Source organism: Felis catus, chromosome B2, assembly GCF_018350175.1.
Source record: "Felis catus isolate Fca126 chromosome B2, F.catus_Fca126_mat1.0, whole genome shotgun sequence".
NCBI classification, from domain to species: domain Eukaryota; kingdom Metazoa; phylum Chordata; class Mammalia; order Carnivora; family Felidae; genus Felis; species Felis catus.
In genome coordinates this window covers 40680201-40705106 of record NC_058372.1, presented here as the reverse complement: position 1 = coordinate 40705106, position 24906 = coordinate 40680201, and the positions used below count along the sequence as shown (strand labels likewise).

At 37.9% G+C, this 24906-nt stretch overlaps 1 protein-coding gene across 15 annotated transcripts in view; it reads right to left on the bottom strand.

The window, feature by feature from the left end:
• UBR2 (ubiquitin protein ligase E3 component n-recognin 2) overlaps positions 1-24906 on the bottom strand; it is a 128339-nt gene that overhangs the window by 40881 nt on the left and 62552 nt on the right. For 13 of the 15 annotated variants that reach the window (XM_023253979.2, XM_045057568.1, XM_045057566.1 and 10 more), the window contains 11 exons: positions 15899-16062; positions 15710-15809; positions 13064-13192; positions 11799-11982; positions 8814-8875; positions 8045-8155; positions 7042-7107; positions 5534-5656; positions 5330-5393; positions 4241-4365; positions 1170-1222 (listed from right to left, as the gene is read on the bottom strand). In XM_023253979.2, the coding sequence (XP_023109747.2) occupies positions 1170-1222; positions 4241-4365; positions 5330-5393; positions 5534-5656; positions 7042-7107; positions 8045-8155; positions 8814-8875; positions 11799-11982; positions 13064-13192; positions 15710-15809; positions 15899-16062 (1181 nt within the window). Of the gene's footprint in view, positions 1-1169; positions 1227-4240; positions 4366-5329; positions 5394-5533; positions 5657-7041; positions 7108-8044; positions 8156-8813; positions 8876-11798; positions 11983-13063; positions 13193-15709; positions 15810-15898; positions 16063-24906 lie in introns of those variants that run through there. The other 2 variants (XM_045057573.1, XR_006597778.1) reach the window with 2 other exon arrangements.

Genomic DNA, 24906 nt, shown 5'->3' with positions numbered 1-24906 from the left:
TGGCAATCTACAGCAAAGCTCTATGTACATCATTTTGCCTGACACATCCACTTTGAATTAATCCTAACTGGACAGGTGAATGCGATGGTCATTGTAGTGACAATTCAAAGTCTAACTATAGGGAATAGGTTATGCACATTACGACACCTCTAAACAGTTGAACATCACTAAAAGTAATAATAATTTTTAAATTTTGACATATAAAGATATCTCTGATAAGTTCTACTTATCAGAGTAGAAGTGGAAAAAAGTAGGTACAATTTTAAGGTTTAGAGAATCTTTTATATATATATATATATATATATATATATATATATACATATACCTTTTATATATATTATATATATACCTTTTATATATATACCTTATATACATATATACCTTTTATATATATACCTTTTATATACATATATATACCTTTTATATATATTATATATATTTCTGTATTTTCTCTAAAAGCAAGTGTTGTATCTTTTAATTTAATTTAATTTAATTTAATTTAATTTAATTTAATTTAATTTAATTTAATTTAATTTAATGTCTTCACACCCAGTGCAGAGCCCAATGCAGGGCTTGAACTCATGACCCCAAGATCAAGACCTGAGCTGAGATCAAGAGTCAATGTTTAACTGGCTGAGCCACCCAGATGTCCCCATATATTGTATCTTTATAATCAACAAAAATAAAGACATTACTGTTGGGGTGGGAGCAAGGAAAAAGCAGCATTGAGAAGCTGCCTCAACAACCTTAGTGGGGATAAACTGGTTTACTGACTGGGCAATGCACTGGAAGAGTGAAGGCAGTATTCAAAGGCCATCCCATAACTTAGGAGGCGCATTCAAATGAAAACGAAGAAAGCAGTTTTAAGAAAGCTCAATGCACTGCCTTAGGTCATCTGTTCAGTTTAATGTCAATTATCTGAAACTATCAGCTATGAACACTGGTTCTGAGCACAGTGAACATTCTCATAAATCAATTTTAGTTACTGAGTGAAGAGCTAGATCAGAAGAGTGAAAGGACAGTGAGAAATCTAGTTCAGAAATTTGTATCTGAAAAGGCTGTCACTCTCTGAAGGCAACAATTTCATTCTCAGTTCCATCAAAGGAAACACCAAGAAAAATTAATATATTAAAAACAACTGAACGGGAAACAACAGGAAGTAAACTCACTTGAAATGCGCAACTGCTTCAATGACGCTCTCCATGCCAGTCTCCTTGTTCTCCTAACAGTATGAGAAACAAGTGTGTTTCATGTTAATTGTGTATCTGCTAGCACTTTAAACATTGTGCTTTTCTCTCTCTCTTTTTTAACTTTTATTTTTGACAGAGAGTGAGACAACATGAGCAACGAGGGACAGAGAGAGAGAGGGAGACACAGAAGCAGGGTCCAGGCTCTGAGCTGTCAGCACAGAGTCCAACGCAGGGCTCAAACCCACAAACCATGAGATCATGACCTGAGCTGAAGCTGGATGCTTAACCCACTGAGCCACCCAAGTGCCCCTTCTTAAGCCTTACACAGCAACTCTATGAAGCGGCTATACTATTATCCCAGTTTTTATAGCCGAGGATTCCATAGTAAACATAATTATTAATACATAACGAGGGAAACTTAGTTGATAAGCTAACATTCATTCAGACTCATACAGTTAAAAATAAGTCACTATCCTACGGTTTCAAGGTGACAGCTTTCAAAAGGAATTAACTTAAAAGCACAAAGTACACATAACATTTAAAATTTATGTAAGATATTTAGCATTTCGTGAAGGTTACACTAATTTCTTATCTATTTTTGGTAAAACAGCATTTCCGAAATCATATCCTATTCATAACAAGATGTTAATAGGAATTCTAATTAAAGAATTCTCTGGTCAAAAATGTTTGGCAAATATAGTTGCCATTACTTTGTACAAGATGTATTTTAAAATGCTGTTTTAAATTGTATTCTTCTTTATTCTAAAGTCGAAGTGAAACTGTAATCGCTTTCTCATCTAGCAACTCAGGATTCGTTTCCTGTATTAAAAAAGCACAAGTAATTTTTATCCTGACTAGATATCTAGTGGTATTAAGAAATTATTAATTATTGTTCTTTTAGGTGTGATCGTGGCAAACGGATAGACAAGTTTTCCTAAAAGTCCTTTTGGACCAGTTTCTCCATGTTGGCCCTGCTGACATCTAGAGCAGACAATTCTTTGCTGTGGGGGTTCTGTCCTGTGCATTGCAGGATATTCAGCTGCACCTCTGGCCTCTGCTCACTGGATGCCAGGAGCACCATACGACCCTGCCCTGAGTGGTGATCTGGCCAAATGTCTCGTGGGGGCAAAGTTGTCCCTGGCCGAGAACCATTGTTTTACACACATACAATTCTAGTTATAGATGCAATGGTAAACCTGGTATTCTGGGCTTTTTGTTTGTTTGTTTGTTTTGTTTTGTTTTGTTTTGGTTAGAACAGCTCAGCAAAATAAAATTCTGGATTACTGTTGTACAACAGTACACCTACATCAAACAGGCCAAAAAAATAAATAAAACAGCACAGACAAAAAGGAAAAAAATGAAATCTTTTACCTTTGGCCCTTTTAACCATCTCATACAAACCAACTACTTATAGTACAGCTAAGTACATACATAAAAAAAGTTACTGGAATGCTCGGAATTAAGACTGTTTGTTGTTGTTGTTTCTGTTTGTTTTTTTTTCAAAGTTTTTTTTTTCTCCTTTGAAATTGTAACGAACATGGTCTACCACAAGTAAAGTCAGAAGTAGAACAGAGAACACTCCAAAGGCTGGTTTGGTCATCTGAGATCATTAAAAATGGTTGACCCCTAACAATACATACAAAAAATATTAAATGTAAATAAAAAACACAAATGAATTTTCCTTTTTCAAGTACTTTTAAGAAAAAAACCAGGGCCTTGGAAGTTTTGATTCTTCTTTTTCCCTCCCCTGTTGCAAACTCACACTGTGGTTTTGGTTGGATGGTGGAGAGCGTGTGTCATCTGTGCGTAAACTTGACATTCTTAACAAAATAATCCGGGGGGGGGGGGGCGGGGGGCAGGGATTCATGGTTGGGGTAAAGATAAAACAAGACTAGTTGAAACTGGAGATGGGTTCTGTTATGTTTTCTACTTCTATAGATATTTGAAATTTTTCATAATGCAAAGTTTAAAGGAAGTATTACTATGAAACAAATAGGGGTTTAAATCCCAGAAGAATGACCATTAAGGTTGAAAGTTTTCATCTATGTTTCAAATTTGGGGAAACATTTTGAAAAGCCTCAAGGAAATAAGGACCACTCCTAACCATAAGTGTTGGTTATCTATCTGAAAAACCCTGTGGCTGAAAAATAGGTGGCCAAAGACCTTGAGATCCTAGAGGAGAAACAGTTATAATTAGCTTCTGAATGCCCATGAACATTATTTTACATTCACTAGAAGGAAAAGAGATGGCTCCCTAAGAAGAGTTTTTGAATGCTTCAGAAGGAAAAAGCTCTGGAAAACTTCAGTTTGCTCAACACAGCCGGGCAGGTATTTTCTCACTTCCTTCTCCAATACACTAGGTTAAACATTACACCACCCATGGCAACTTTGTAGTAAAGACTCTATAACAAGCCCTTATCTACTGGATACATAAATTCAGTTCTCAAGACCAGGTTTACTTTTTTTTTTTAAATGTTTATTTATTTTGAGAGAGAGAGACACAGAGTGTGAGCGGGAGAGGGGCAGAGAGAGAAGGAGACAGAACCCGAAGCAAGGGCCTCGGCTCTGAGCTGTCAGCACAGAGCCTGACGTGGGGCTCGAACTCACGAACCACGAGATCATGACCTGAACTGAAGCTGGACGTTCAACTGACTGAGCCACCAGGCGCCCCAAGACCAGGTTTACTTTTATTTAGCATCCTTATCTCTTCTAAGAATTCCCTGTAAGAGATTCTACTTCTATGCTCTTTTCTATCCCCCATCCCTAGTATTCTCTTTTTTTTTCAGCATTAAAAAAATTTTTTAAAGTAATCTCTATGCCCAACATGGGGATCAAACCCATGACCCCAAGTTCAAGAGTCACATGCTCTGCAACTGAGCCAGCCAAGCACCCCTCTAATTATTTCTAGTAAGAGCGACTAGTAGGAGTTACACATGTCCTAGAACTGTAGTCTTTACCACTGGAAAAGGTATACAGAAGTAATCTCTACACACTAGCCTGACAGGGAGGGAAGAATTTCTAAATTTCTTTTTTAAGGTATAGGTACTTACATCTTCAGGTAAAGACTTCACCAGTTCACTATGAGCCATAGGTTTGATGCTTAATTGATGGATAATCTCTCGCTTAATTTCATCTGTAGCATTTACCTGTCCAACTCCAGGACTAAATCTCTCTCCTGTCAATGCAAAAGTACATATCCACACATTTAACATAACCAGCATACTTAAGCAGTATATACTTACAATTCACGCAACACAATATACTTTTCTTTCTATGCAGTGGGAAGGTAGCAACTGGCTCGGCAACAAGCTAGGGTGAGAGCAGCTCCTAACCTCTGAGGCTCAGACACAACAAGTGAGTGCAGGGTTTGGGCAGAGGAGAGAAAACTCTGGTTGCTGTTTTGAAAGAATGGGATCAGAAGGCAGGAAGGAACTGGATGTAGTAGAAAAGTGGTACAGCAGTAGTTGAACCAGTAGCCTCGGAAACTGCTTTTCCCGCCATCTGCCACATGGTAGCAGGGAGGGGAGCCTTCCTTTGTCCTTCTATCTAGTGGCAAATAAGATATCATCTCCTGACAGTAGCCAGGATTCTCTGTTCTATGAACTACAGAGTCTAAAATAGCAGAGGAGGTGGGGAAGGTATAGGATAAAAGAATAGGAAAGATGGAGGTGACAAGACTGAAAATACAGGCAGTAAGAAAAGAAACCTGCATCTATTAGCCACATGTCTCTATTAACTTATTATTATTATTATTATTATTATTGTATCTAAAGCCAAGATAACAGTTTTGTGACACAAAACCATGGGAGGAAACATCCCTAAGATATAAAGTAACAGTAAATAGATCCTAAATATCCTATTCTTGCTTGCTATACTCTTCTGTTCCCCTTCTTTCTCCTCAGACAAGGAGTCTTTCAGATTATTCTACTTCAGTAGGTCTACTCTCTTGTTCCAAATTGCCACAGGACCATCACTCTCGGTGCTACAGTAACCAGAGGGGAGAAAGACGTGGATGCTCTAACCTTCCCCCCAAACTGAAGAACCGCTCAACTAAAAGAAACATAGCTCAGAAATTCTGAACTATTTGCCACCACAAAAGCCAATGTAATTTATAAAGGTTGCAACCAATCCAAACTTACCAACAAGCATTATGATGAGGTATAGCATTTCTTCTATTAGAGTATTATTTTGCTGAACTACATCCTGTAGCAAGTGGGGGGAGAGAAAGTTCAGAGATAAGAATACCAGTACTGTATTATCTCAGGTGATGAATGTACCCCAAAAGAATGGAAGATACTTCTTTAAATGAGGCTTATAAACGGGCTTATAAAACATGCTCTTACCTTATGGGTAATCTCTGAGCTAAATCTCTTCCCATAGTTTGGAGTACTGAAAATCTGATAAAGTTCAAAGCGGCTGAGCATTATCATCAGGAAATGATTCGGATCCATCATAGAGACACCTGTCTTTTTTTTTTTTTTTTTAATGTTTGAGATAAAGGAAAAGAGGAAGGTCAAAAGGGTTACTAAATAATTAGTGAAAGATATTTTGGGCTGCATAGGTGAAAACAGCTTAGTCACCAATCCCAATACAAGACGAAAACCCATTTAGCCCAATTCCCTACTTGTGGAAGCTACAAGTGTGGACAAGAATCTAAGTTGGTAAAACAAAATGAAACAGAAACAAAACAACCCTCCTCTAAACCAACACATCAGAGTAACATGGACTATAGGTTCTCTTTCCTTTTAATGCTTTGAATTACTTGCAGCCCCATGAATGCAGTTCTTAAGTTTTATTTCAGCATTCTCCTATCACCGTCTAGTATGTGGACTCAGAGAGAAACGTGATATGGCAATTAAGCTTCTAGTACTTTTTATATACGTGATATTAGACTGTTATCAAGAACTCTCAAACTAATTTTTGCTGATAAAAACTATACTAACTGAAGTAACAGCTTTTAAATATTAGTTTAATTCTCCTTTAATTTCATCTGTATAAATTCTAAATCAACTTGGATTTTAATTTATTTTGAACCAATCATTTTTGAAATTTACATTCCATAACTTTTCTATAATTTTTCAATCCACAGCAATAATATGGAAAAACTACTATATGATAAGTATTGTGCTATGCACAACAGACAAACAGGGACTAAGATATAGTTGCCATGATTTAGTGGAGGGGACAAGAAGTAAATAGGCAACCACAATCCAGAGCTATGAAAGCTACACTGGGGATGAGCACCATGCTATGGGCCTTCCCAAATGGGATACGTAGCCACATTATTGTGTGTCTGCAATGGCTTTCTGGAGAAAGTGACCCTGAACACTAAGACATGCAGGAAAACAAGTCACTAGGTAAATGGAAAAGGAAGGAGGTAGGGTGGGCAAACTAGGGAGCAAAAGAAAGAAATGTGCAGAGTTTAAGACTTAAGACAGAGCATGGCAATTTCAGAGAATTTTAAGAAAGGTAAGTTTCACAAGCCTTGGAAATCAAATCAGTTTAAGGGGGTTGGGGCTTTAATCAGAGGACAATGAAAAAAGGACGGCTTTCAGGTTTCTGACTCTAACAACTATATACACTGTTGAACAATATACCAAGGTAGGAAACGCAAGATAGGAGGAAGGTATGGAGGAAATAAGAGTAGTTTGAATATGTTAAATCTGAGATGTGTCCAGGAAATCTAGATGAAAATGTTCTACAGGCTCCTAGTCATATGAGTTTGGAGCTCAGTAGACAGGGCTAGGCTAAAGTTACAGATTTGGAAGTAATCCTAAGTGCTGGGTTCTGTAGAAATAACAAGGAAAACAATTCCCTATGAACTGTAAGTTTAATGCTTTTAATTCATTACCTGAAGCATTACTATATCCTTGTCAAACATTTCACGCCTGCATTTCACATTATGGTAGTAATAAATCTAAAAAAAAAAAATAATAATTACATTGGGCAAATAGGTTTTTATTTGTGCAGGTCCCTCCTCTCCCCATTCCCCAAGAGCACATGGGTTCAATGCAAGTGTGAATGTGTGTGTGTGCACACGCACCAACACACAATGTGGCTTCCTCAACAGTTAATACCATCTTAGCAGAGATTAATTAGAAATTTTCAGATTTCAGTGTTCACTGTATGGTTCACATTTTGCAGCCAACTTTCTGGTTCTCCCAAGAAAGTTACTTCTGTAAGGTTTATAACTACGAAAAATGGGGGGGGGGGAACCTTATCTATACCAAGACTTGATGAAGTCTAAAACTTAAAACCTCAATTTCAGAGCTAATTACTATAGAGCTTTTTTTGATTGAAGTAGAGTCGACACACAATGTTACATGAGTTTCAGGTGTACAAGACAGTGATCGGACAAGTCTACATGTTACGCTGTGCTCACAAGTACAGGTACCATCTGTCACCATATAACACTATTATAATACCATTGGCTCTATTCCCTATGCTGTGCCTCTCATCCTGACTCCAAAATTAGAAACCTATACCTCCCACTCAGCTTTACCCATTTTACCCATCCTCCGACTCCCTCCCCTCTGACAACCATCTAACAGAACTTTTACCACAATTTAAAGGGATGAAATCTGAATTTTTATTATATTACATTTGTTGTTCTAAAAAATGATCTCAAGTTAAATATCAAGAAAATTAAGTTCATTTGTACTTTTGATATTGTTTCTTGACAAAGTATGAATAAAAGTTCCAAGAAACATTTTGGTTTAACCTTACATTTATCTTCTTGAACAATTTTAATATAGATACTCAACTTTCAAAGACTTAAGTATGTTGAAAATTATAACCTTCACAGAAGTCAAAGGAATGGATGAAAACTATTCATAAACTAAAAATACACTTACCTGGTTTACTAAAGAGAACCCATTTCTTCTCCACATTCCTGCATGTACTTGGGCACATAAAACAAGACATCTAAGAGGGTGTTCTATCAACATAGGTGGGCTGAGTTCACTCTGTAAAGACAAAAAATAAAACAAAAAAAAAAATACTCAAAAATCTCAACTCTATGAAGAAGACTGGTTGATAGGGATGGAAACTTTATATAAAACAGTAGTTAAAATTACTCAAAGTATGTTTGTGTGACGGTTAATTTTATGTGTCAACTTGGACAGGCCATGGCACCGTTTTTGATTAACACCAGTTAATGTTGCTGTGACGGTATTTTGTGGACGTGATTAATTTTTAAATCATTAGACTCTGAGTGAAGCAGATTACTCTCCATAATGTGGGTGGACCTCATCCAATTAGTTCAAGGCCTTAAGAGAAAACACAGGATGAAGAAATTCTGCTTCCAGATTGCCTTTGGTCCTCAGACTACATCAACTCTTCCTTGGGTCCTCAGCTTGCCATGCCAGACTGCCAGGCAGGCATATTTCACACTTGTCAGGCCCATAAGTGCATGAGCCAATTCCTTACAATAAATCCATTTTTTTTTTCTGTCTCTTTCTTTCTCCAAACTTACATACCCATGTGCACATGCATGTGGATACACTCTTCCACTGGTTCTGTTTTTCTGGAGAACTCTTGTTTAATAAAGTTTGTTTCAAACTGATTTCAAATACATGGAACATAATACATAGGTATTTACTTTTAAATGTTAGTACTACTTACTAGAGGTAGTAGCTCTGGAAATTTATATGCCACTTCACTTTTGCTTAATAATACATGTAAACCTGCATGGAAGAATAAACAAAAAAGTATTTCTACAACTGCAAGTCACTTAGAAAAAAGTCCTAAATATTCACTCAACTTTGTATCTAACTTCTTTTCTCTTTTTCTTTGGGAACTTATCCCATTACAAATTAAGATAGAAAATGAATTGCATCCATAAATGAAGCTTTTTAATTGATATTCTAATGAACCTCTGGATCAAAGGCACATTTAGAACCACAGTCTTAATTACATGTACTGACATACACGGATGACATTTTATGGAGATAAATGTTAGACATACAAACACACAAAAGCAGTTATAGAACTATTAAAGCAATTTATATATGTTATGCCAACTTGAAGGGTCATGTTTCATTGGGCTATGGAGTCTGTTCCCATTTAAAGTATAGCAGGAGAGATCCTTCTGGCAAGTGAACAGGGAAACTGGTTCTAGGATTCATGGTCTGCGTGGATCCTGATCTCAGAATTAAGTTCCCCAGAACTTCCAGTTTAAGATCAAAACCTCTTAAGTTCCTGACTGCAAAGGGCTCTTGTATAGCTCCACCTTAGTTAATTCTGTTACTTAAGAATTAATTATCCTGTTTATGTTGTCTAAACAGGGAATGGTTTTTATAATCTTATCAGTGGATGTTGGCCATGTGGGTCAAGCCTGGCTTAAGGCTTTTGTCACCCGAGAAGACCTACATTTTGAGTCTCATTCTGACACTCTGACACTCAACCTCCATTAGTACACACTCCAAGTTGTTCTTGAACTATTTTGTATGTGTTTCCTTAGCTCTTCAATTAGATTATAAGCATTCAGGCCAAGCTTTATCAACAGTGAGTAGAATGCTCAAAAATGTTCACTGAGAAGGTCTGAGAGTGGTAGACACCTAGGCAGAAATTAGTACATCTGAAGGGTACTATTTTCCTTGTGGGTAACTATCAGCATCAGCCTCCATCATACAACCAGATTTTTAAAGGCAGCAAAGATCAGCAGCTGAGCAGTAAACAGGACCAACGTTCCTGCACTCCAGCTGAATACTCTTCCACAACACCACGCTGTTACCTGCTCATATTGACTATCAACAGGTTCAGGATGCTCAAAGCACTTACAGAAACACAACTGGGCCTGAACAAGTTACAGAAATAAGAGATTTCTTCCCACAATCATAATTTCATACTAAGTGCTTTTTTGTTGTTCCATTTGTTTTTTTTTGGTTGTTGTTCCATTTGTTGTACTACTGATATCCAGATGGCTAAGTTATCTTAAATCTTCACAACTTCCAGAAGACTATTCTAATGCTAGGCTCTAGCAGGAGGAAGATGGGATAATGGTCAGAACAATGAAAAATTGCCTTCAGAAAACAGGGATTATTAGTCCTGATCCCATGGACATTAAAAGAATAAAGGAATACCAGGAATGGCCCTATGCCCACAAATTTGATAACTTAGATGAAATGTACCAGTTTCTTGAAAAACACAAACTACCAAACTCATACAAGGAGAAACAGATAACTAGAATTAACTTACATCCATTAAAGAAATGGAATCGGTAGTTAATAACCTTCCAAAAAAGAAAGTATCAGGTTCTTATGGCTTCACTGACGAACTCTACCAAACGTTTAAGGAAGAAATGGTATCAGTTCTCTACAATTTCTTTTTTTCTTTTTTTTTTTTTTAAATTTTTTTTTCAACGTTTATTTATTTTTGGGACAGAGAGAGACAGAGCATGAACGGGGGAGGGGCAGAGAGAGAGGGGGACACAGAATCGGAAACAGGCTCCAGGCTCTGAGCCATCAGCCCAGAGCCCGACGCGGGGCTCGAACTCACGGACCGCGAGATCGTGACCTGGCTGAAGTCGGACGCTCAACCGACTGCGCCACCCAGGCGCCCCTACAATTTCTTACACACATACACACATGCACCCCACTTTCACGTCATATTAGGTTACTGAGCCATACACTTAAATTACAAATGCTGCAATGAGTAAAAATAGCTACCTTTAGAACTTCTTTCTACTCTCTCAGTTAAAAATGGAACTAAAGGGAACAACAGTATGTGAGCAGGATAAGATTTCCTACAATTAAAAAAAAAGAATCCCTGCAATCAAGAAATACAGAAGGAAGCTACACTGAAATGAGTCTGCAGAGATGGACGAATGTATATTCAAAGTTTTTGGTTGCTGCAAGGTGGCAGCCTCAAATATTCTACCAAATATAAATGGCTTGTAAATCAACCACTCATGATTAAAAAACTATCCCTAAAAAGGTTATCAATAAATAAGCTTGGAGGGAGAGAAAAAAATTTGGGGGTGGTTTCAGTTTACCAGTAATCACTTAAGTGATACAGCAATTTGAATTTAACAACACAGACCTTGAATCTGGGTTGAGTTAAGCAGTAACAACAGGTGATTAAGTGCAGTGAAGAAGTCTGAAGGGGGCACACCTGGGTGGCTCAGGTTAAGCATCTAACTCTGGACTTCGGCTCATGTCATCATCTCATGGTTTGTGAGTTGAAGCCTTGCATTGGGCTCCGTGCTGACAGTGCAGAGCCTGCTTGGGATTCTCTCTCCCTCTGCCCTTCCCTCGTGCATGTTCTCTCTCCCTCTCTCTCTCTCTCTCAAAAAAAAAAAAAAAAAAGTCTGAAGAAGTGCTATGGTATGGTTGTTATAAAGATGGCTTCTGGTGCCAAACCACCTCACAATCCCCACTCTCTTTCTCGCCGCATAACATTAAGCAAGTCACCTCTGTGTCTCAGTCTTCCCATCCGTGAAGGAAATTCAATAACAATACCTACCTCACAGGCGGATGGTGATTAAGTCAATGCTTAGCAAACTCTCAGTATAATGTGTACTAAGTGCTCAATAAATATTAGTCACAAACAACAATTTAAAAGATGATTTCAGGGTCCTTTGGGGGGGGGGGGGGAGAAATGCTTTACCTGCAAGTAAGCGAGAAACTGGGAGGTGAATGCTAACTTTTTCTTGGGAAACACAGTATCTGATAGTTTCCACTGAATGTCCACAAATGCTTAACGTGATTGGCTGTTCACCATCAGTGAAACCACCATGACACTGCATCAATACAGCAAGGCATTTCTTGTAAGCTTCAATTAACACTTTTTCCTAAAAAAGAGGGTTTTCTGTAAGTTATTCAAAAGGCTGGGTTTCTACAACATTGAATAAGCACCTCAAATTCGACGAAGTCAGTACGTAAGCACCTCAAATATCAATATAGGCAACACCAAATTCAATCTTCCCTCCCCCAACTCCCCCTCTTCCAGTGCCCTGTCTCAGTGAATGACATCTCCATACAGCTGTGGAAATCTAGAAGTTATTCCAATACCCTCCTTTCCCTCATTTCCCACTGTCCAATCTATTCCCAAACCGGCGATTTCACCTTCTAAATTTCTCTCAAACCTGGCCACTGATCACCTCCAGTAACTCAAAGGAAAGCCAACCATCTATTAAATCTCTCTACTTTTTCCCTCCTCCATCTATTCTCCACACAGAATAACTTTAAAAAACATGTAAACTGGGTTATGTCACTTTTTCTGCTTGGTAGCCGCTAGTGGCATCTCAATTTGTTAGAATAAAACCCAAATTTCTTTCCAAGGCCCTGCAAAGTCAGGCACCTGTCCACTTTTCTACCTTCAACCTCTGTGCTCCAACCTGAGCCTTCTCACAGCTTCTGGACCAACCAACCATACTCTTTCTTATCACAGAGCATGATGCAGCTCTCAGTCAGGAATATGTTTTACTCTTTGACCAGTTAACTCTGACACATAGTTCAGAAGTCTTCTCTTACCTCTCAACTTACACAGGCTCTCATCTAGACTTTATAGCCAAAGGAAAGCAAAATAATTTTAAGACAGAACAAATGTAACAATTGTAAAGCTTTACTTTTGGATAAATTTCTGAACTCTTTTTATATGCTCAAAATCTAGATGGGATTATGGAAAAAATGAAGATAGTAACATAAGAGAAGAGAGAGAGTGGATTATTTCTTCCTCTATTTTCCAATTTTTTTCTGAGGATTCAGAATTTTAACTTTTATGGAATTTATAGGTAAGAGAGGAAAATATGCTGTTTTATGAGTTAGGTATCACTACTATCCTCTCCAGATCTCCTCAGAATTTACTGAGGAATTTGTTTATTTCCCCTCCTCCATTTATCGCCTTACCCCCTACCCCTAGAGGAAACTCACGTCTAAAGCACACCAGTCTTGCATCATTGAAATGACATGTGTTAATTTCATTTGTAGTGTGAAGGCTGCCTCCCACTCTGGTTCCATTTCAATATGCTGTCCTACTTGACGTGTAATTGGGTCCATCCCCTTAAAGGAAGCAAAAAGATTTAAAATGGATTAAAATTTTATTTGTTCTCTTACATGGGCACTTAAGAAATAATATAGAAGAAATATATATTGATTACAAAAACATACAGAGTAGAAGTTTTAACAAGAATAAGTAGTGTAAGTCCAACTCCAAATTACATATTTATATAACAGTCTCTAAAATATAAATTAAAAATCCCAGTATAAAACAAATTATTTGAGGCAATTTTATGTTTTAAACAATAAAATGTGTGTTTCACTGCAACAATCCTTCAAATTATTTTTAACCCTATCATCTACAGACCGAACTATTAGAATAAATTGGATAGGCTTTTAAAATGTTACTGAATTTATAAATATATTTTACAATATACTGCAACAAAATCTTTATACTTATTCTGAATCTGCAACTAAAATTTCTCAGACACTAAAAGAAAGCAAAACATGGGGTGCCTGAGTGGCTCAGTTGGTTAAGTGTCCAACTTCGGCTCAGTTTTGAGCCCTGCATCGGGCTCTGTGCTGACAGCTCAGAGCCTGGAGCCTGCTTTGGATTCTGTGTCTCCCTCTCCCTCTGCCCCTCCCCTGCTTGAGCTCTGTCTCTCTCTCTCTCTCAAAAATAAACAAACATTAAAAAAGAAAGAAAGAAAGAAAAAAAAGCAAAACAAAAACAAAACAAAAGAAAAACAGAAAGTAAAATATTATTTCATACAAATATACATTTTTGAAAGAATCTTAATTAAGAATATAATTTTTTAGGGGCTCCCGGGGGGCTCAGCCAGTTAAGTGTCCAACTTTGGCACAGGTCATGATCTCACGCTTCATGAGTTGAAGCTCTGTGTCGGGCTCTGTGCTGACAGATCAAACCTGGAGCTTGCTTCAGATTCTGTGTGTCTCTCTCTCTGCCCCTCCCCAACTTGTGCTCTGTCTCTGTCTCTCAAAAATAAATAAAAACATTAAAAAATTAAAAAAAAAGAGTATCATTTGTAGAACCTAGCCTAACTACTCTTGGTGTGTCAGAACTGATTAAATAACAGAAAATAGAGGATACTAAAGTATTTAAAATGACCAAAGTGGGGCGCCTGGGTGGCTCAAGTCGGTTGAGTGCCCGACTTCAGCTCAGGTCATGATCTCACACTCCATGAGTTCGAGCCCCACATCAGGCTCTGTGCTGACAGCTCAGAGCCTGGAGCCTGCTTCGGATCCTGTGTCTCCCTCTCTCTCTGCCACTCCCCTGCTCATACTCTGTCTCTGTCTCAAAAATAAATAAAAACATTTAAAAAATAAATAAAATGACCAAAGTAGATATTGTTTCTACAGATATAAGAAAAAACACAGAAGTATTATAATAAACTAAACATCATGAACCACCACCCAACACAGAAACTAGAATGTTTTCCAAAAATGATCAATTTTGCTATTTCTTGCTTACGAAAGTTGGATAGCTATTAAAAGAATCATAATGGTGCAGCTCAGATATTTTGGGATATCATCTACCTTCTTACAGTTAAAACTGGTTAAATACACCAGTTGGCTCCTGTTTCTAGATTCTGTTCTGTATATGGGGGCGTTTCCAAAGAAGAGAATTAAACATAGGGGAATAAGATCTATACTGTATTATACAAATATCACATCAAGGAGAGAAAAAGAAATATGGAAACGTTAAAACTAAAAAATCAAACATTATAGTTTCTTAAATAATTAACTTGACAATGCTTCCACGTAAGCCTAATATTAAAAAGACTGTAATTGTAAAATTGTAAAATATTGTAATTGTAAAATTACAATCCCCAAAGAAAGAATGTTAATGGTAACCAAAAGAATAACCAAATACAAAAAAAACAACACAGCAGATGCCAGAACTTCTGCTGGGATCTCATTCATTCTACACCTTGTTAAGAGTTTCTAATTAAAGAGAAGCTTCTTGGTCCAAATTGTAGTCACCCAAATTATTCTTTTAGAAATGTGTCCCAAATGAAAAGAATATAAAAAGATGTTCAGTTCAGTGAACCAAAAAAAAAAAAAAAAAAAAAAAGAAAAGAAAAGGAAAGTGTTTCCTTTTATTTTTGAAAAATTTTTTTAGAGATTATTTATTTATTTATTTATTAAAAAAATTTTTTTTTCAACGTTTATTTATTTTTGGGACAGAGAGAGACAGAGCATGAACGGGGGAGGGGCAGAGAGAGAAGGAGACACAGAATCGGAAACAGGCTCCAGGCTCTGAGCCATCAGCCCAGAGCCCGATGCGGGGCTCGAACTCACGGACCGCGAGATCGTGACCTGGCTGAAGTCGGACGCTTAACCGAATGCGCCACCCAGGCGCCCCAGAGATTATTTATTTTGAGAGAGAGGCGGAGAGAGAATCCTAAGCAGGCTTCATACTATCAGTGAGGAGCCTGATGTGGGGCTTGAACTCACGAACCATGAGATCATGACCTGAGCCAAAGTCAGACGCTTAATCAACTGAGACACCCAGGTGCCCCCAGTGTTTCCCTTTAAAATGTGTCAGTTTATACATACCTGCATACATTTGAGTAATTCCAAAAAGGCATCAAATCCTTCTAGGAACTTCTGCCTCAGATCATCTGACCATTCAGTTGGTTTGCTAATTAACACATACCTGAACAAGATAAAAATAGCAATGAATATATGGGTAAACACTGACATTTTATAAATTGCAAGTGGTTGGATAATTCAACAAAAGCTTACTTGAGATCTAAAATAAGGCTCTGAACTCTCCTAAACTTGAAGGCTTGTAAAGCAGTATATCGTTCAAACTGAAATCTGCCCTGGGCATCTCGATGTCTCAAATGGTCCATAAAAGTCTTAATGATAATGGTCATTAGGTTTTCCTCTGTGATGAGCATCCGAGCCTAGGACGAAGTATATCAGAGTACATGGTAATCAAAACCTATTTACTAGAAATCTAAAAAAAAGTCACCAACATTGGTTAGCTCTTTGAAGTTTAAACCTTTTTCAGTGCAAACATATATCATAAATGCATTACTGTGTATTTCTAAATAACAATTACTTACTCCAATTGCCATGTGTATGAAGCAACAATTATATCACGGAGAAAGATGCCAGAATGTTAGGAGACATATCCATGGCTCATTATTCAAAGACAACTCGGGGTGAGGGGGTCTGAACCAGGCTGCAAATTTTCCTTAACTGAGACATTTAGATACCTATAATGGTATGGTATAATTATTCTAGGATCCAGAGGTTCATATCACAGATTCTGTAGAACTCAGTATGAAACTATATTTCTTCTTAATCTCCTTTTTAAAATTTATTTTTGTTCTTGTTTCTATGTATATACATATCTATGTATTTTTGAATAAGCAAATACATTTAAATGATACACACACACACACACACACACACACACACACACACACACACACACACAAAGTCTCCTAGCTCCCAAGGTCCCCCTTGCAAAGGCAGTCTCTGTTAGTTTTCCTGCATATTCTTCTAGAGATGGTGCATGTGTATATACTACATACATATATGCATATACACACACATATATACATTTATACTATATGGGTTAGATGTTATTAAGTAGATAGAAGTGTGCACATATTTAATTACATCCATCTCTCCCCCTCAAAAGATAGCATATTATAAACACTGTTCCGCACTTGTTTTTTCACTTCATATATTTTAGAGATTGTCCCCTATCAGTTCATATAAATTCCCTCATTCTTTTTTTTGTCTAATTTTTTAACGTTTATTTTTGAGAGAGACAGAGAGACAGCAAGCAGGGGAGGGGCATAAAGAGAGGGAGACACAGAATCTGAAGCAGGCTCCAGGCTCTGAGCTGTCAGCACAGAGCCAACGTGGGGCTGAAACTCACAGACTGTGAGATCATGACCTGAGCCGAAGCTGGAGGCTTAACTGACCTGAGCCACCCAGGCGATCCCCCCTCATTCCTTATATCTATCATTAGGTATTCTTTTCTATCATACTTTACTTAGCCAGGCAGGCCCTTACCAGTGAGACATGAGACATTAGGGCTTTTTCTAGTCCTATGCTATTTATTACAAAAGATGTTGTAACAAATATCAACTGTGTACCACTGCAAGGATGTATGAATAGTATAATTTCTTAGAAGTGGATTACTGGGTTAAAGTGTATGTACATTATAAATTTTGACTGATACCAACAAATTGTTTCCACAAAGAAGCTCACCAATTTATATGTCCATCTACAGTGTGTACATTTCCTCTCATGCCTTCAATAACACAACTTCAAACATTAAAAAAATTTTTTATTTTCTTAAAAAAAATATTTTTGAGAGACACAGAGTGTGAGTGGGGGAGGGGCAGAGAGAGAGGGAGACACAGATCCAAAGCAGGCTCCAGGCTCTGAGCTGTCAGCAGAGAGCCCGATGTGGGGCTCGAACTCATGGAGTGTGAGATCATGACCCGAGCTGAAGTCGGACACTTACCTGACTGAGCCACCCAGGTGCCCCAGTAAGTAGTTTTAAATAAAAACAAAGGCAGACAGAGAGAGAGAATCCCAAGCAGGCTTCGCGATGTCCATGTAGAGCTGGGTGAGGGGCTCGAACTCCTGAACTGTGAGATCATGACCTAAACTGAGATCGAGTCGGATGCTTCACCGACTGAGCCACCCAGGTGCCCCCAGAAGATCTAGTATTATTTGAATACCTCATTATTATTCTTCCACAATGGATCATACTTTTCTAGACTAACTAGGTTCAAGTTATTATTGGTGCTGGGGGACTATATAACTAGGTCTCTCATTAAGCATTTAACAATGTAGAAAGTTGCACCAAAAAGTAGGACAAAAAAGTACAGAAGACAGAAGTCTAAGAATATAGTAAAGTTGTGTTCTTAATGTAAAGGTTAAGTTCTGAGGTCATCAGATAAAGAGAAAATCTATAAAGTTAAATATTCCTTTGAAAAACTCAAAAGTCATCATCACGTTGCCAAGAGTTAGGGTCTAAGAACCTCAAAAGTCAACAGGATTAACTTCTGTTCAGTTTCCTACACAGTAAAGACAAAAGTCCAGCTTGAAAAAGAGAAGGTACTGATAGGTTAAGATAAAAGGATATTCTTTGTTGGTTTTTTGTTTGCTCTATTAGGGGATTTGGGAAAACTTAAATTTCACTGACTTACAAAAACTCTGTAGAGCTTGCTGGTAAGACTTATAACCAAAAATTGATGGAAGTTTGGTAGAGACAATTTAATATTCATGGAGTGTGTATCTCACCAACAAAGGCATTTATTTAGCATTTTCAGTTTCAGATGAATGTTAAAAAGAGTTTATCCAGCGCATAATTTTGGATTGGATTCTAACTGTCGTGGGTGCCAAATTAAAAAAAATCAATTAAGGCAGCTAGCCCATTAGTACTGTCCCATTAAAATAGGGGAGTTATGGGGCACCTGGGTGGCTCAGTTGGTTAAGTGTCCGACTTTGGCTCAGGTCATGATCTTGTGGTTCATGAGTTTGAACCCCGTGTTGGCTCTGTGCTGATAGCTTGGAGCCTGGAGCCTGCTTTGGATTCTGTCTCCCTCTCTCTCTCTCTCTGTGCCTCCCCTGCTTGTGCTGTCTCTTGCTGTCTCTCAAAAATAAATAAATGTTAAAAGAAAAATTTAAAAAATGAAACAAAATGGGAGTTACTCAGGCATTGCTATTTCTAAAAAGAAAACTTAAGAAAGCATATTTTCCAAGGTTCCAACAGAAAAGGACAAAAAAGTCGGTGCTTGGCTTTATCACCTCATGCCTAGATTGTTGCTAACCTTTCAAGGTAATCTTTAACATTAAAAATCTAACATTATTATACAGTTCCAGTACTTCTTACCACTCACCCTAAAACACTGCTTGATTTTTATATGCCTACAATTCACTTTGCTTTAAAATATATTACTGCTACTTACCTTAACTACAGTTTTATTCATTTTATGTAATTTATATTCAATTTTGTGTTGTAAGGCTCATTACATATCTAACAGCATATTCAAAATGGGCCAACATTCCCCCTAAGACTCTGAAAAACTTTACTGAATAATAATGGCCCGTGCACACACTTTTAATTAAACTAAATATGATGAGCATACAGGGGTAATGCTGACTATAAATCAGGGTACATTTGACCAAAACAAGTTAGAACAAGTAAGATAGTTTTGTTACTTGAATTAGTACTGGCTCTTGACCAAACTATTTAAAAATGAAGACTGAATTTTCAGTTAACCCAAAAGACCAATAAATGGGATTCTATCACTCATATGAAACATTTCACTAATATCTAGGGCAAGTGGTTTTTAAGCAGGGATATGCATATGAATTACTAATGGTGCTTTTTCAAGAAACTATTACATGCATTCTTCCAGTCATGATGGGATAAGCTTGAGGCGGACCAACACTTCCACCAAGAACAACCAGAAAAGATCAACTAGAAAAAAAAAAGTCTGAAATCATTAGAGACCCCCTGAGGCCACAAGGGTTCAAGGGGATAAAACCTTCGAGAAGGGGAGCGGCACAGGGAGGTGAGCCAACATCCTGCAGCTGCTTTTCCCTCAGCATCTCCCTCTTCTGGGAGTGTGGCAAAATGGGACTGAAGATCCCAGGAAAGAGTCTGCCAGAGCTGCTAATAACGGGGAGAAGACCCTGAGATTTTAGCTGTCCCATGGTGTGAGGAGCCCAGGATTCTAGCAAGAACACAAGGGTGGGAATGGAGTCCAACTTTCTTCCAGTTTTCCCCTTAAGACATTTGCAAAATTCTGAAGCTGTGCAGGACAGAAGTGTAAGAGCAGAAAGTCTAGAAGGGCAAAGGAGTGATGTGGCAGCCTCAGCAAGCTGAGGAATCAAAACTTGAGTTCAGGAGCCTGGAGAGGGGAGGAGCTCTAGTGAGCACTCCAGGCTCTAAAGTGGGAGCCCTCCCAGGGCAACGTTGCGGGATGAGGATGGACCAGAAGACAGAGTCTTGCCAAAACAACCTGGAGTCACGGCAATCCCGCAGTGGACTGATCGGCCTCACTCTATCTGCCTCACAGTAAGGGGACTATTCTTGGGAGGAAGATATTACACAGAGTCTTAAGATTTTCTAATGAAAACCATCCTGTCGGAAGGCAATGAGAAAGAGAATGGGGCAGAAACCATATGTGAATGACTACAAAATTTCCCAAACCGAGAAAGCCACCGGCCTAAGAGATGCAGTATCTACAAACTCCAATATCTATAAATATAAAGAAAACCAAACCTACATAAATCATAGCAAGACTGCTGACACCTAAGACAAAATGCCAATAAAAAGTTATTAAGCATTCCAAATGACTAAAAAAACCAAAAGGGGTAAAATATTACAAAAAAATTAAATCGGAATAGAATACAAATGATCTAGATAATGACATTATAAGACCATGACACAGCTAAGATTTACATGTTCAGAAAATTGAGGAAAAAATGGAGGATTTTACCAGAAAACTGGAATCTTAAAAAAAAAAAAAAAAAAAAAAAAGAGTGGATTTTTGCTTCAGGAATCAGGCAAGAGAGAGTAGATGTACTTTTCTCTAGTCCTCCCACTAAGTACACCATGTCCAAAATTCTGGACATCATATGCAAAAGACCACCACAAGATTCAGAATGGTGGCCAGAAGAAGGCAGACTGGCTAGGGACCTCAGAGACCCCAAGAAAAGACACGACAGAGAGATCTAAGAAGCTGGCAACCTGAAAATGCCAACGGGCACAGGCTTTTTTAAAAAGCCCCAATAAAAGCCTGCTCTGTCAGCCACAGGAAAGAAGTAACTCAGCAGGACAGAAAACTTTCCGACAATAACCCCTCCACTCTAGCCAACCACTACCGAAAAAACTGTAGCTCTATCCCCATCTACACCAGCAAAGGCTGAATGGTGAAGTCCAGACTTCCACTCTTCAGGGGCTGAAATATGGTACCTGCTTGCAATATCAGGGGTGCATGTCCTAACTTCAAGGGCAGTGCTACTGAAAGCTACTCCGTGGACCAGTGGCCTGCCAACTGTTTGCTGCCAGTTGTGACAAGAAGGCAAATCAACTACTTGTAACAGTTTAATTTAGCTGACATTTGTTTCTCATAGCAGGAGTTTTGCTGAGAGCAACAGTGTGTTGGTTCACATTCTGGTCCAAACCTTTTATCCTGTCATTACTGACACTTTGAGTAAAACTGCTGTTGAGTCACCCTTAAGAGAATACTAAGTGAATGTACAACTTACAAGTTAATAGGGGGGAAAAGAAGTAACAATTATTTAATCTAAAAGAAGGTAAGAGAGAAGGGGAAAACACAAAACAGGTGGGTTCAAACAGGAAAAAAAAAACCATAAGATGGCAAATACAAAGCCAAATATACCAGTAATTACATTAAATGGGCAGTAACCTGCTTATATCATTAGGAGTGTCAGATTGGATAAAAAACAAACCCGAAATACATGCTTTTAAAAAATGATACAAGTTTAATTTAAGGGCACACAAAACTTAAAAATGTAACAATGGAGAAGACATACAATACAAACACTAACCAAAAAAAAAAAAAAAAAAAAAAAAAAAAAAAAAAAGGAGTTGTTGCTATAGTATTAGATAAATTACTCCAAGGAAACAAAATTTGAAAGTATTGGAGGGCCTGGGTGGCTCAGTTGGTTAAGTGTCCGACTTCGCCTCAGGTCATGATCTCACGGTTTGTGAGTTCAAGCCCCATGTCGGGCTCTGTGCTGAGAGCTCAGAGCCTGGAGCCTGCTTCAGATTCTGTGTCTCCCTCTCTCTCTCTCTCTCTCTGCCCCTCCACTGCTCACACTCTGTCTTTCTCTCTCTCTCAAAAATAAATAAACATTAAAAAAAACCAAAACAAAAAACAAAAAGAGAAAGACAAATCCAACAATCACTGTGGGAGACTTATAGCCCATCTTATAGATGCTTCAATAGTTGACGGAACAAACAGACAGAAAATTAGTATGTATATAAAAGATTTACAAAAAGAAAAAAACAAAACAAAAAGATTTACACAATGAAAATGAACACACTTGACCTAAGTGACATATAGAAACACTGTACCCAATGATAAAGGAGAATATACATTATTTTCAAGTCCACATTGGACATTTACCAAAAATGAAAAAATTCTGGGCCACAAAGCTACACTCAACAGAGGACTGAAATCAGAGCATGTTCTCTGATCACAGTGAAATTAAGCTAGAATTCATAACAAAATAATTAGAAAATGCCCAAGTGTTTTAAAATTTAGCAATATATTTCTAAGACATTTAATCACGAAGAAAAAATGGGTCAAGAAAGAGATCACTAAGGAACTCAGTGAAGTTTTTGAACTGTATAATAAAAATAGGACATAACAAAACTATGAAATACAGCTTACATTGTGCTTAGATAAAACTTAAGCCTTATATCAGCAAAGAAAGGCTGAAAGTCAATGACTTAAACATCTATCTCAAGAAATTACAGAAAGAATGGCAGTCTACCATGTGGTGAATAAAAGCAGGAATCTTTCTCATTCCTAATCTCAGGGGGAAAGCTTTTAATACCATTAAGTACAATGTTTGCTTTAGGTTTCTGTTTTTTGTTTTGATCTTAGGTACTCTATTAAAAGTTTTCTCTCATTCCTACTTTGCTATGAGGTATTTTTGTTTTAAATTCTGAATGAGTGTTGAATTTTTATGAATTCCGGGAAAGCATTTGATACAATTTTTTTCTTGTCATGTTAATGAGGTAAGTAATGCCAGCTGATTCCCCCCCAAATGCTATACTGCTCTTGCATTAAGGAAAAAGACCAAATGGGGTTGTGATGTATTATCCTTTTTCTATAATGCTTGATTTGATTTATGCAACCTCATATGTGAGAGATTAGACGGTAATTTCCTTCTTTTTTAATTTTTGAGAGAGAGAGAGAGAGAGAGAGCGAGCAGGGGAGGGGCAGAGAGAGAGGGTGACACAGAATCTGAAGCAGGCTCCAGGCTCGAGCCCAAGTGGAGCTCAAACTCATGAACCGGAACCATGAGATCATGACCTGAGCTGAAGTCAGATGCTCAGCCGACTGAGCCAGTCAGGTGCCCCAGTAATTTTCTTTTCTTGTAATGAATGCCTTGTTGAGTTTTGGTATCAAGATTACAGAAAACTCAATTAAACTGGCCAGTATATTCTCCTTCTCTGTTTTCTGGAAAAATTTATGTAAGACCAGTGTTATTTCTTTCTCAAACGTTTGGAAGAATTCTCCAGTGTAGCCATTTGGGCCCGGAGACTTCTTTGTGAGAAAATTTTTATTATAATTAAAGATTCTATTTCTTGTTTCTCTTTTAATAACCTGTGGATTTTCTTAGGAATCTGTTCATTTCATCCAAATTTCCAAATATATTGATTTAAGTTGGTCCCCATATTGCCTTCTTTTCTCCTTAATATCTGTAAAAATCTGTTTTTTTTTTAATCGGTGATTTTTTTATAGTCCTTTTTAAAATTAAATTTTTCGGGGCGCCTGGGTGGCTCAGGTCACGATCTCGCAGTCCGTGAGTTCGAGCCCCGCGTCGGGCTCTGGGCTGATGGCTCAGAGCCTGGATCCTGCTTCCGATTCTGTGTCTCCCTCTCTCTCTGCCCCTCCCCGTTCATGCTCTGTCTCTCTCTGTCCCAAAAATAAATAAACGTAAAAAAAAAAAAAAAAAAAAAAAAATTAAATTTTTCTATTTTTCCTATTAGACTTTCTAGAAATCTATTCCTTTTCTTTGGTCTTTTTTTTTTTTTTTTTTTTAATGTTTATTTTTGAGACAGAGAGAGAGGAATGGGGGAGGGTTAGAGAGAGGGAGACACAGAATCCGGAGCAGGCTCCAGACTCTGAGCTGTCAGCACAGAGCCCAACGTGGAGCTCGAACTCACCGACTGTGAGATCATGACCTGAGCGGAAGCTGGACGCTCAAGCAACTGAGCCACTCAGGCGCCCTTCTTTGGTCTTTTCAAAGAACCAACTTTTTTGGTTGTATTGATTTTTCTCATGTATATTTGCTTTGTTTTATTAATTTCTGCTCTTTATTATTTGCCTTCTTCTACTTTCTTCAGGCAAAAGACCCAAGCTCTTGCAATGGCCTTACCCACTGCATCTTCACCCCATCCCTAAACTCAGTGAGGTTACTGACCATTCATTTATCTAGCAACTCTGGCCTGTTTGGGGTTCTTTCTTCCAAAATGCCAAGTGCACATTCATCTCAGATGAATTCATCTTCCACCAGTTAGTCACACGACTCATCTCCCACTTCCTTCAGTTTCCTGTTCAAAAACCACTTCTCTGAGCGGCCTTCTGATATGTATAAAATATGAGCACCACCCCCCCCCCCACTGTCACTCTGATCCCCTTAACCTGCTTTTCTACTTCATAGCACTTACCAACGCTTGATTTATAAACAGTATGCAAATGTTTGTATATCTGTTTCTTCTCAGCCTATAAATTCCGTGGTAACAGGGACTTCTGTCTGCTTTGTTTACTGCAATGCTTACCTCCAGGGCCCAAAACAGTACCTACTCAATAAAGGTGCTAAATAAATGAGCTCTGAGTAAATGAACACATACACTATTTTTTTCTAGTGTTTCTAACTAAAGGAATCACACAAGAAGTAAAAATTAAAAGCTGAAATATTAGAAGGAACAAAAATTACTTGTAGATTATTAGAAATCCCGAAGAATCAGCACAAAATGTTAGAAGAAATGTTAATAAGAGGGCCAG